The sequence below is a fragment of the Pleurodeles waltl genome, chromosome 1_1 (genome assembly GCF_031143425.1).
Source record: "Pleurodeles waltl isolate 20211129_DDA chromosome 1_1, aPleWal1.hap1.20221129, whole genome shotgun sequence".
NCBI classification, from domain to species: domain Eukaryota; kingdom Metazoa; phylum Chordata; class Amphibia; order Caudata; family Salamandridae; genus Pleurodeles; species Pleurodeles waltl.
This window is the reverse complement of record NC_090436.1, coordinates 503,702,896-503,716,867: the sequence shown is the minus strand read 5'-3', so window position 1 is coordinate 503,716,867 and position 13,972 is coordinate 503,702,896. Positions and strand designations below refer to the sequence as shown.

Genomic DNA, 13,972 nt, shown 5'->3' with positions numbered 1-13,972 from the left:
ACTCCAAGCCATTTCATTCTACCCCACCCTTTGCCACTCCACGCCACTGTACTCTACGTCACTCTACTCAACATCCCTCCACTCTGTGCCCCTCCACTTCACACCACTTGACCCACTCCAATCTGCCCCACTCCAGACCAGTTTATCCCAGTCCACTCCAATCTACCACAATCCTCTCCAGTCCACTCTACCCCACTCCAATCTATCTCAATCCACTCCACTCAATTCAGTCTATTCCACTCTATCCAATCTACCCCACTCTCCTTCAGTCTGCCCCGCTCCCCACTACCCCAGTGTACTCCACTTAATCTTTTCCAGTCCACGCCACTCCAGTTTATCCCAATCTACCCCACTCCAATCTTTTCCCACTCCAGTATACCTGAGTCTTCACTACTCCATTCTACCACCATCTAGCCACTCCAATTCACCCTGTACTCATATCTACCCAGTCTACCCCACTCCACTGTACCCTACTCCACTCAGTATACCCCGTCCCAACCCACCTCCAATCTACCCCAATCCAACCCACTACACCCCAGTTTACTACACCCCATGCCAATCTACTCCACTCCAATCTACCCACTCGACTCCAGTTAACCCCAATCAACTCCACTGTTACTCAATCCATCCCACTCCAATCTACCCCACTGCACACCAATCTGTCCCAATCTACCCTATTCCACTCTAGTCTACCCCACTCGACTCCAGTCTACACAACTCTACCTCACTCTACTCCAGTCTACCCCATCCCAATATACCCTACTCCAGTCCACCCCACCCCAGTCTACCCCACTCTTCCCCAGTCTACTGCTCTCCACTTGAATATACCCCACTTCACTCCAGGCTGCCCCAATCTACTGCAGTCTACCCTACTCTTCTCACCTCCAATTTACTCCACTCCAATCTGCCCCACTCCACACCAGTCTACCCCAGTTCACACCAGTCTACCACAATCCACTCCAGTCCACTCTACCCCAATTTACTTCACTCCTAGCTACCTTAATCCACTCAACTCAATATACACCACTCAACTTCAATCTTCTCCACTCCACCCCAGTGTACTCCACTCCAATCTTTTCCAGTCCACCCCACTCTACCCTACCCTACTGCACTGTACCCCCACTTGTGTCTACCCCACTACACCACAGTCTACCCCATTCTACACCACTCCATCACACCCACTCCAATTTAGCCCATTCTAATGTCCCCCACCCCTCTCCAATCTGCCCTATTCTGCTCCATTCTACCCCAATGCACCCAGTCTACCTCACTCCACTCTACCCGCTCAAATCTACCCCATTCCACTCTACTCTACCACAATCTACTGCACTTCATTTGAATCTACTCCAATCTACCACATTCTACCCTAATCTAACGCACTCCACCCCACTCTAGTCTTCCCCACTCCAATTTACCCCAATCTGCCTCACTCCCCTCTACTCCAATGTGCCCCACTTCACCCACTCCACTCTACCCCACTCATTCCAGTTTACCCCACTTCACTCCACTAAAATCTATCCCACTGCTGTCCACTCCAGTCTATCCCACTACAATCCCCACTCCACTCTATCCCAATCAACCCCACTCCGCCCTACCCCAATCAGGTCTACCACAATGTACCCCTCTGCAGTCTACCACAATCTATTCCACTCCACCCCTGTATATTCCACTACAATCCACCCAGTCTACTCCACTCCAATCTACCCCAGTCTATTCCACTCTTCACCAATCTACCCCACTTCATTCCATGTTGCTCCAGTCTGCCACTTTCCACTTTAATCTACCGCACTCCACAATAACCCACACTACCCCAATCTACCCCAGTCTGCCATACTCCACTTTACCCCACTCCACTCCAGTCTACCAAACTCTATCCCAGTCTACTCAGATCTGCTTCACCCCACTCTACCCAACTCTGGACTACCCCACTCCAATCTACCCAGTATACAGCCCTCCAAACCACCCCAATCCAATCTTCCCCAATCTACTTCACTCAAAGTCTTCCAAAGACCACTCTAATCTACCCCACCCCATTCCAATCGACCTAACTCCAATCCACCCAGTCTACCCTGCCCCAATCTACCCCACTCCATTCCACCCTAATCTACCCCCTTACACTCCATTCATCCCCACTCCACCCCACCCCACTCCAATCTAGCTACTTGACTCCAGTCTACTCCACTTCACTCTAGTCTCCCACACCCCAGTGTACACCATTCCAGTCTACCCACTCCATCCAATTGACCCCACTCCACTCTCCAGCTCTCTACAATGGAACCCACTCCACTGTAATCTACTTCACTTCAATCTCCACTCCAATCAAATCTGTCCCACTCTTTGTCACTTCTATCTACCCCAGGGTACCCTAAAGTACCCCATTCCAGCCTAATTTACCCCACTCCAATCTACCACAATGTACCCCACTCCAATATACTCCATCCCACCCTGTCTTCTCCAGCTCACTCACTCTACACCACTTTACTCCACTCTACTTCAATCTACCCGACTCCACTCAAATCTCTCCACTCCCATCTCCCCACTCTATCCCAATACACCTCACTCCAATCTACACCACACTTAGTCTACCCCACTCCACTCCAATTTACCCCAATCCACTGTACCCCACTCCATTCTATCCCAATCCAGTCTACCCCACTCCATTCTACCCCTACCACTACAGTATGCACTCCAACCTACCCCAATCTTCAGCACTCCAATCTACCTCTCTACTCCAGCCTACTCTACTCCATTCCGATCTACCTTACTCAAATCCACCCAATCTACTCCACTGTAATCTACCCACCCGCACTTCATCCTAATCTACCCCACTTCACCCAAATCTACCCCACTCCACTCCAGCCCAACCTACCCCATTCCATCCCACTCATATTTACCCCACTCCATCCCAATCTACCCTGGTTTACCCTACTCCACTCTAACCCCAGTCTACTCAAATCCAATCTACCCCACTCCATTTCACCACTGCAGTGTACCCTACTTCAACCTACCCCACTTCAGCACCCTCAATCCCACTCTACTACCCTATAACATACCCCATCTTACTACCCCACTTCACTCTACCCCAATTTACCCCACTCCACTATACCTCAATCTACCCCATTCTACTCTACCCCAATCTACCCCATTTCACTATACCTCACTTCAAAATCTACCCTGTCACACTCCAAGCCACTATATTTTATCCATGCTGAACAGCAGCCACACTACTGTACAACACAGATAAAACAAATTGCCAAAGCTTATAGCTGTTGCATAGGTGAGGCTTATTGGCTTCGTCAAGGGCAATGCTTGTTGAACTAAAAGCCTTGTTAGACCTTCCTTTGGCAATGTTTACTGTAGTGTTATATTTCAAGACTACATATTCACAATTGCTTCATAAGCCTTCTTGTTTTCTTAATAAATTCTTTATTAGAATTTGCTTCAAAGAGCACCATTTTCATCTCTCTCTCTCTCTCTCTTTTTTTTTTTTTTTTAAATTGTCTCGGGGGAAACCTACCCGAACAGTCAGTCAGCCTTGGCTCAATTTACTTGCTCGCTACCTAAAACTCAGACCCACATTTTACGCTCCACTACTTTGAAATGTCACCAGCCGCCACTAGATGCGTCCGTGGACATTTTTAGTTTATCAAGGCTATTGAAGCACGCATTAGCAAAGCCAGCGTGTTTTGCCTATTTAGACATGTTGCAAAGCAGCGCACGCTGCTGTACAACATGGTTTCCAGTTTTAAAAACAAGCATTTGCAATGCAACGGGTCTCGCGTTTGCTCATGTTAGAGCTGATAGGTGAAAAGTCGGGTTAGGAGTTTACAACGCTATCGGCAAAAGTGTATTTATGTACGTAACCGAAAAAGTGCAATTAACTGTGTAAAGCGCTCGACTTCTGCCAAGCGAAATCGCGCTAGTAAAATAGAGAAAAAGTAGTCCACGAGCCGGACAGAAAACAGCGAGCCTCGCATGTTTTCTGTACTTGGTCGATGCGCTCGAGGAGGGCTAGCCACCGGAAAAGGCATGATGTGTGCATGCCTTCGACTAATAAAAGCAAGCGGATTTTAATAGGCAAACCCACGAACCAATAAAAAACACTGACGTGATGTCGACAGGGCTCCGAGCCCATTTCTAATAACTAAAGCGTCTCACTGCGATACGCATGCGCGAGCGCATGCAACGCAGGCTCAACCCTAAAAAGGCTATGATGAGGCCAGCGTTAACTGCTTCAGATCATTTTTTTATCTTTAAGACATGTTGCACAGCAGCACACACTGCTGTGCAGTATGTTGAAAAATATCAGTTAAATAGTACTCGCATCCATGATAGCTATTTGACTTTGCTTATTAGACTACTGCAAACGGAAAAAGATTTTTTTTTTAAAACACAAGGCAGCAACATTGGATGGTTCCTCTGCTGCCAAAAAGTTTTTCTATAACTTTTAAGAGTCTGCGTGTTTTTATTCCCTTCAGCGTATCCAACTCTCTCTGTCTTCCGTGTATTGTAGTCAAAGAGCAAACACACATTTGTCTCGATCAAAACCTACCGTTTGGCACAGAGATGTAGTTAAGTTAGGGACGATATAAAGTTATTGCCTTTCATTCCCTTTCCTTCTATATTTGCAGTGTATGCTTCCTATACAATTTTCCTGTCTGTGACTGGTGTCTATCGTGGCTCAATCAGAAGTTCTCTGCTCACAAGAGGTTTGAGGAACTGTACCCCCACTGGTGTTTTTTTCCTAGCAGTGATGCCTTTCATCATACAAACATTCAGATTTGATTATAGCTCTAAAAATGCCATATTGAACTGATTGAAAATTTACTAATCGTTGAGGAGCGAGCTGCGATGACATTCAGAATCTTACAGTTTGGTCAAGTGGGGAGATCAGGGTAAAAACCAAGCATTGGCAAAGCAGGTAGAATTTGCCTACGCTAGATCACTTGGCTTTGTAATATATATATATTTTTTTTACATGTTGCACAGTGGTACCAGCTTAAAGTAAAAAAAAAAAATAAAAAAAAAGTGCAGTGACGTGGTAAGCATTTTTACTTGCTGCTGTGCATCATGTAAAAAAGAAACACTGCAGGGGTCATGTAAAAGGAACACTGCAGGGGCTAGCAGGGCGCAAGCAACTCGAGGGTGAGGTGTGTGGGATAACTGACGGAAGTGTGGTGAACAACAGACAGCGGAATGTGGGCAAGTGTGAGGGAGAGGGACCTATGAGAGTGCATGTGTGAAAGAAAAAAGAGGAGCCAGTGGAAGGAGGAAGGACACTGGCCACAGGAAGTTGTACTTGTTCCACGTTCTACCGCACGGACGAAGATTCAGAAGCCCAAGAGGAGAGGAGAAGGTGCTGACCAATAGGAAGCAAGGAAATAAAAGTGACATGGGAGCCAACAATGGTAAGTAAGGGGTGAGCTCAATCCCAGTTTAAGCTTTTTTTTTTTTTAAAACAGTTTTTGCAAGCGCTGTGCTGACAAACCCTAAAAGGCATTGGGAAAGATAAAAGCTTGGCCTTTTAGATCTGAAATCTGTTGACTTTGCCAATGCTTGATATTTGACGCCCCCTGAAGTGTTGCTCTGGAGCTGGAAGTGACTTCATTCATTGCAGAATTGCCTCTGGCTGTAGGCTGGCAACATAAGGTATTTGGTGGTTTGCTGAAGCACTGGCCTTGCCCTCTAAGTTTGTAGTGACTTGATGCAGCTTGCTGCCCCTATGCCACAAGGTTCCTCTGACTGGGGGCCCGTGAGCTAGTGAGGTCTGGTGGGTCACTCTCCTCCTGCAACTGATGTTGCAGAGTAGGGGGAAGGGAGCTCTAAATTTTGATGGTGCTCTGATTTTTGTTGTAGTTTTTCGCAAGCGACTAGTGGTGTAATATTGTGATTAGACGTTTTCTGATGGCAGAATATGCTTATAATAAAGTAAACTAGAAACTCTCAGAGTTGGGGGTTCTCATCTACGAAGAAACACTTCTGGTCACCTAGGAAGTAGTGAAACACTTTATTTTATGCTTTTCTTTAATAAAAGGGTTTTGCAAACTAAAGGTTCTACTTCTAATGATTAAATAATCGTATAGTCCTTCGGAAAAAAAAGCACAATTTGGAATAGCGTGCATTTTTTTCAAGCACAATCATTTTTGTGCTCAGCTCGTTATGCTGACAGCGTCAGGAAAGTGTTTCTTCCCAAAGCTTCTCAATTTGTCGATTGGTTTAAACACTTTATTTTGGTTCCAAGGTAATAGGTAATTCTGTAATGCAAATTCTATCCGTTCTTGCCTGTCAAGGTCTTCATGTGACCATCTGCTGCATATCTGTCTCACTGCCTCTGCTAACAGCTTTACGATCTGCTGTTCTGTTCGCTGTTGCAGCTGATCAGATTATCTTGTGTGATGCCTTAAGTAAAGCTAACACCCACTGTTTAAGTACAGTTGCCTTCTTTTTTCTGTGCGGAAATAACATGGCAAGAGACTGAAGGGGGGGCACGACTCACTTTGGTCTCTGGATCTGATTAAAGGTATGATCATTGGTTGTCCAGATGAGCTAGAGGTCAAAGTTTGAAGACACGACTTGCCCAAATGTGATGGTGTCTGTGGTTTCGTTGAGCACATTACGTCTGCAGATAACGGTCTGTCCACATTACTTCCTCTGGAGGGCTCAGAGTTAGCAAATTGAGCACACCAATAGTGAGCATATTTCGTTATCCATTTGAGTTCTTGTTATGCATATTAATTAGACCAGCTGTGTCGGCGATGGATGTTTGAGAATGAAAAAATGTGTAGGAGAGTGAATAAAGCGCAGACGTGGGCACAATACACAGTAGAACGTGTAGCAGTGTTGTTCGTCTGGTCTGTGTGCACGTAGTTTCCTGGGGTGTGCAGGAGTGGAGGTTGTGTAAAAGGCTTCTTAGCTGGTGTAGCGAAGGGCAGGGGAGAGACATTAAACAGACGTGCGATTTTTTTTCACCCTCCAGGATGTATTGCCAGCCTGAGTACATGCTGGGCCTGATTAACAAACTTCATTTTGTAATGTGTTAAGTAGTAGTAGTAGTAAATCTTTGAGGGACAGGGCTTTGCTTGAAAAAAGGGCATACTTACTACTACATGGGCATGATCTGGGGAGGAGTGGGGGGGGGTTAGGAAATGTTAAGGGGGGAAACTTCAACTCACAAAAAATTAAGTTAAACACACTGCACTTCTAAAGTTACTGCAGCCAAAAGCGACTAAAAACAGTTATGAATGTACTCCCGCTCTAAGCTGGAGAATGTCCAGAACCACAAAAGACCAACCACTGGTAAAGCAACACGTCCCACTCGAACTAATGAAGGTAAGTACTTGAAATAAACACCCAAAGGTACATTTGTTAAGTTTATATTTAATTTATTTTAGAATAGTTACAAATATTAATATAATTTAACATTAAAAAACATCTAAAAATAAATATTTTTATTTTACCACATTTTGATATAATTTTTACAATATAAAATGTTAACATTCATTTATATTCAAGTAAAATTAAATTACTTTCAATGATTAATAAAATATATATATTTTTTACTTTAGGTGGTATTTGTATAATTTAAATTTCTGAAAAACAATTGTAATTTAATATATATATATATATATATATATATATATAAAATTAAATATTTAATTCCAAATTAACTTCATGGTGCAATAGAGTTATTTATAGTGTTCTACAATAAAAATATATACAACCTTAAATGACATTAATATTTCACAAAAAATAGTTATATATTTTTTCACTTTATAAACTTCTTTACTTTTTCCGATACTTTACAATGGGGATATCTCCCCCAGTGGGGCAGAGATTTCCCTGTGATAAAGTGTAGAGAACGGTTAAAATGTTTATTAAACTTAAATAAATCGTATACATGGAGAGAGAAGTGTATTCTGAGAGGAATGTATATTTTCAATATTAGGATACTATGAGTTGCTGATGAGTGGAGGACATCCACAAAAAAGTTCTTCTGTTAAATGCACACTCAGGTGTAGAAGGCACCAGCATGCATTCTTGGTGCTGGCTCCTGGGCCTAGTCATGAGTGATAGGAAGGCCCAGGTTGCAAAGTAGAATTTAGGAGATGAGAAAAAGAATCTTTGTTGGAAAGTACAAAATGCTGCAGACTCTGGGAAGTTGTGATTTCAGTGGGAATAACGCATGGGATGTGCATGGCAACTGCTTAATACAACTATGCAGAGGATAACCTTTATTGTGAGTTGCAGTTGTTTAGGGGCTAGATATTATATTTGCTTTTTACGTTAGTCATGACCCAGGGCAAGGGAGCCACCTTTTCATGTTGAATATGCAGTGTTTGGATAGAACTATGCATATTAGACATAGTAGGTGATTAGTAATTGCATTTTTATACCGCTTATTACCCCGATGAGGCGTTGAAGCAATTTACACTGGGCAGCATGCTGCTCTGGAACCCAGGCTTAGTGGTTAGTCCAGTATTATAGGTTATTTTTTTAATATCGAGATTAGTCATGTGTGCCCAAGCAAACCATTCCATGCATTCACTCCAGTTTCTTGTGTTCATTAAATTAATATAGGTTATTTGTGATCATTACTGGTGGGTATGATCCACATTCATTAAGTTTGTGGGATTAATATTTGAACTACAGGAGGTTAGGATTTTATTAGGTTGCAGGTGGATGACTTACAGAGTTGGAGAGGTTGTGATCTTATGAATGGATTGCGCCAGTTTGCAGAAATACAATATTTGAAAGTAATATGAACATGCAGGTGACAGAAGTTACGTTCTCAGAGAGGAGGCATGCAGAGAATAGAAGGGCAGGAGAGGGGCATTTGAAGGAAAAAAAAGGAGAGAGAACAGAAGTTTTAAGTGAGGGTCAGTTTTGCCGTATTTAGGGATATAGAATTTGCTTGCGGTAGCATGCAAACTAAGAATGCAAAACTGTAGAAGGAAACATTTTGTGCATGTGAAGGAAGTGCTATACTAGGTATTTTGATAGGCACTGTAATGAGATAAACAGCCCGTCCGCTGCTAGGCTACTTCTAGACCACAGCTCCAACCAGGTCAGCTGATTAACTCTTGGTTTGGAAGTAAAAAGTAATGGCTGGATACTTATGTAGGGAAATATTGTGAGCTTTAGGCTGTGCTCAAAGAAACATTAACCTCAATAGTGAAGCAGTGTAAGCAAATATAGGGGTAAAGGATGCAAGCATTGAGAATAGTGGGGTGGATGCCTAGTGATATTCATAATTACGTTTGGCTCACTGAATTAATTATAAAAGCAAAGTGGGATTCATTTGGATGTGTCTGGTTTGGCATAATATAAGTTCAAGATGAAGGGAAAGCACAGCTTCCCCAGACAGTGGAAGTGTAGGGTCTGAACTCTTATGGCTGGAAGATGGAAATCCAGACTCTGAGCTGTGTTGAATGGTAACTGATCTCCCGTTAGAAGTTCAATGAAGGCTTTGTCTGCAAGTGGCTACAAATTATAGAATTCCTGAAGCACTGGCCTTTGGTAGATAGTGAGAGTGAGGGGTAGAAATGCAGATTAGATTACATAAGGTGGGGCGGTCTTTAGGTGAGTCCTTTTGTCTTCTTTAATCACACTTTGAATGGGCGGATGCATAAACCTCACATCTTGGTGCCTCTTCTACGGGTGCTCCAGGCCAGAGCCAAGACAACCCTGCTGTGAGAGGCATCACTGCTCAAACAAAATCTGTGTCTCGAGAATGGTCTAGTGAGTAAATTTAAAAAGAGGGACCACTCCAAACCACTTCCGAAATATGAGAAAGTAGGTGCACTTGCAGCATAAGCCAAGTATATAACTATAAATGGATATTGGTGGAACAGGAACATAGATGGTAGCTTCACACTTTGTTCTACAAATCCCAACCAGTGCTGTGCCATTTTTTAATTTTCCCAGGCCAAAATGCCAATTTTATGGCAGTGAACGTTTTCTAAATAACTTTACTTTCAAGAGCAATCTACCTTGCATATTATTTCCATCACAATAATGCAGAATTTATAAAAAAAAACAAAAAAAAAACTGTTTTATTGCCAAGTCCTCTCATAGGTTTATTATGCAGAGTAACAGATACTAAATCCAGTAAGTAAATTACTTTTACAGGAAATCTTCTAGTATGTTGAGTTTAGAGAAAAGGTTTTTCCTTACCTCTTTTTGGTACATAGCAGGGTAAGAAAACCCCAAAATCAAGCAGTGGTGAATCTCAGAAATACTCTGAGGAATACTTTTATTGTGGTACTCAAAAGGTCAAACCATAATATCAATGAGGAGGCTGATTAGCTGCTGATTAGACTATCAGTAAACATGATATTCTTGGCTTTAACAGTGTTTTTTTGGTGTGTAATCTAATGCACTTCTGATGTAGGAATTGATGGAGGTCTTCAACTAAGGAGTGTAAAAAATAGATTCTTAGGAAATGTACGTGAGGAAGCACTACAGAGTGAAGGATCTGCAAATAGCAGACTGCAGATTAGGGAATTGGAAAAAAATACAGTTAACATGTTTAAGATTTTTTGGCTTCAGATTAACTGAATTATTTTATGTATGTATTTTGTACTTGTAGACATGAAATATATAGCATATTATTTGTATTAAGTAATAACTGGGCTGGCACAGCTTTTTAAGTGGTAAAGTACAAAAGCACTTCAACAAAGCCTAAACTGCTGAACCCCACTAAACCATTCATGATTTTATGGATTATAAATGGGGATGATTTATTACTTTACAAAGTACAGCCATAAGTGATGGTATATATACAAGCAAGAGAGAGAAACTTTAAGGGGTTACAATCCTACAGTGCAACAGCCTTTTCTGTAGATTATTGGGTAAATTCAACTTCAGTGTTCAGTTAGCATGTCAATAGTATATTTAAATGGAGAGCATGATAGGGGACCACACATTTATTAATCCATAGGCAGTTAGATATTTTTGGAGCATTGCCGACGCAGGTGGATTTTTGCTGTAAATATTTATTTTTAGATCAAGTCCTTGTGAGGCCCTCTCCCTTTTAGGTCTTTGCTTCTTCCTAGGGCAAGTTTATTTCTAGTTTATTTTAGAGTTTCTACCTTGTAGGTGTTGGAAGCATTCATCTGTGTTTCTTCCTCTGTCGGCCATTTTTGTGATGCAAGACTGGATTGATACACTTGAATTTGTTAAATTTGAGATCATCCAGGCAGTAAGCACAAGTCTGCTTTTATGAGCTCAAGAAAAATCTTGGAGATTCCTGTGAATATAACATTATTTTATTTGATTATGGATATGTCAGGTGGCTACATTAATCTCTTAAAATTTTGATCAGAGAAATACATTTCCAGTGTTATGAATGATTCTTAGGTGACAGTTGGCACTTTGTGTGTCACCTTTGAGTGTGTGTATTGAAGATACATTTTGAGCCTAAAATGACACCCAAAGATTTTGACAGACAAAAAAATGGTCTTAAATGGAATCTTCTTTTTTATATTCAAGCTAGTCAGGGAGAAGGCAACATTTTTGTCTGAAGAAAAGAAGAGCATCTGTTCTCTGGAATTTGATCTTTAGCTTCTAGTTTTTCATCTAGAATTGTATATCCGATATGCAGGTTGTTAAAGTTGAAATATTGCTTAGATGATCCATTTTTGGTTGTAGCTGGTTCCATCTGTTTATTGATGGAAAGAAAAGCTGTGGTTAAATAGGGGTTCGCCTGGCACTTCGGTGTGATCTTTTAAATAAGATTGTGGCAAGTATGGAGCCTTGTGAGACACCAGCACATGTTGCAACATCAAAGCAGGTAGCTGCTTGATGCTGAAATGTGCTGGAGACTCTTGTGATATAGTGGAGGTTCTAGTGTTTTAGTGGCATGGCTAACTAAATGGTCGTTTTGGACATCATATTCTCTGCAGGGTGTTTCATCCTAGATCTGTCATGGAGTTTGTCCTTTTTTCAGCAAATTGCTTCTTCAGATCTGAATTAGAAGTATACTTTCACATTTCAGAGTTGTATTGAGCATGTTTTTAGCTGCATGGATTAGTTTAATGTTTGCAAGTCATCCTGTGTAACAAATGGTAGCCACACCTCCATGGGTCAATAGCTTTCAGAAGTATCTGAAATTAGTTGGCTCTTAGGGTGCAGGCCGCCCACTGACCCAAATAATGCAGATGTCCCCGTGACACATTTTTTCCTGAAAAAAAAATGATTGGCACACTTCAAATGTGGGTTTCATCTACAAGTGAATGGCAGTGCAGGATCATGGGGGATTTGCTTTTATCATTGGATTTTAGCAAATGTTTTGAATTGATCTTTTGAGTATCCACAAAATGCATTTTTCAAAAACCTCCTATCGTTTGAATGGTATTTAGGATACCCCAGTGTTCTGTGCGGTGCAAATGCATATATTGCCTTGATTCAGACTTCCTAATCATTTAAGTTTACTTACCAAATTATGCGTTGTCTGCATACCACACCTTTGCTGTACCTGTATGTGAGGGAAGGTTGACCTGGTACTCTGGGTCCTTCAGGGAAGCATAAGGAAGCCCTTTTAATTGTGTAGAAGGCAAAACGGTTGCCTTTCTCAGTGCTCATGCAGTTTTTTCGACTTACATTGTGCTGAAGAAACAAGTATTTGTGCAAGGCATAAACTCAAACATTCTGAAAATGGAGTTTAAAGCTGGCGTGGAAAATACTGTCTGATACCAGATTCATTTCGGACCATAAGACTTGGACCAGTATTTTAATGTATTAATTCCCTGACTGGCTGAATGTTCTGTATGTGGCAATTTTACACTTTACACCTCTTTATTAACATGAACAAACTTGCATGTTAAAGGACAGAGATTGCCTTGATAGAAATAAAGACAACAAACTAGCAACATTTTTTGTTTCATTTCTAGGTTGACGTCAGCATGGGAATGATGGTCATTGACTTGTGACGTGTCAACAATACAGCAGTTGCTGTTACTGGCAAGTTGTCCCATACTCCTGGTTCTTCTACTCTTGCTGTGATGTCGTCTGTCACCCCCAACAACGTAGGCCTAGAGTTTCAAAGGTGAATTTCAATGTTGTCCAAATGAACAATGACAATTATATTTTTACTGTTTTAATGTCCGCATGTGGTTTTCTTTTAATATCAATACAAATTATTCTTGTATTTCACACTTTTTTGGTGGTGCCACACCAAGCACTCTGTAAAGGACTTGGCTGTGCGGACTCTGGCAACATGTATGCAGCCAACAAAACTGTTCTTTTGTAATATTATATATAACAGTTAGGGACTGTTTTGTTTTAGAGTTGAGCATAGGATAGTATGTGCTAGCGCATGCGTATCACTTGCGAAACGTTGGTGTAGTTACAAAAGGGCTTGGAACCCCCCTGTCACTCACCATTTGTTGGCTTGTGTGACACTGTTATTTACAGCCTTATTATTTGTCCACTTCAGGCCTGGCATACTTACAGTCCTGTCCCAGGAATAGGGACCAATCATTCATTAATTTAACTTAATTAGTGGCCATCCGCTGCTTCGGAGGTGATTGAGGTACTATTTCTTCCTCTTTTCTGCGGCTCCCTCATAAGCATTTTTTTCTTTTTTTTTTTGCAAGTCTGCTGACCTACACAGGGGTGTGGAATTTAAAGTATCTACTTGTCCATGGGACAGGTTGCTTCCTAAACCTACTTGTCCTGTAACAAAATACACTTGTCCCTTTGGAGCCATGTAGTGCAGCAATCTCATAATATAAGGGCTCTGATAATAGCCTCTCTGATTATGCCAGGGCTCATACTTTAGTAAGAATTGAATACTAGCAAATCCCTTATTTTGCCACTTTTACACAGATATACATACTGAGGCTGTAGGTAGCAGTAAGCAATAATTCCAGGTTCAGAATGCTCTTTTGAATCATCTGTGCAAACCTACGAACTTGCATGTTTTAGGGGTGTTTATCAGCTCTCCTCTAATTGTTTTCCATACTGAGAAAGC

General features: G+C 41.7%; 1 protein-coding gene across 2 annotated transcripts in view; it reads left to right on the top strand.

Annotated features, from left to right (window-relative positions):
- Positions 1-13,972, top strand: part of CETN3 (centrin 3) — a 139,908-nt gene that overhangs the window by 27,631 nt on the left and 98,305 nt on the right. For both annotated transcript variants that reach the window (XM_069225156.1, XM_069225166.1), the window contains exon 2: positions 12,891-13,045. In XM_069225156.1, coding sequence (XP_069081257.1) covers positions 13,002-13,045 — 44 coding nt within the window. In that variant the 5' untranslated portion in view covers positions 12,891-13,001. The remainder of the gene's footprint in view (positions 1-12,890; positions 13,046-13,972) is intronic.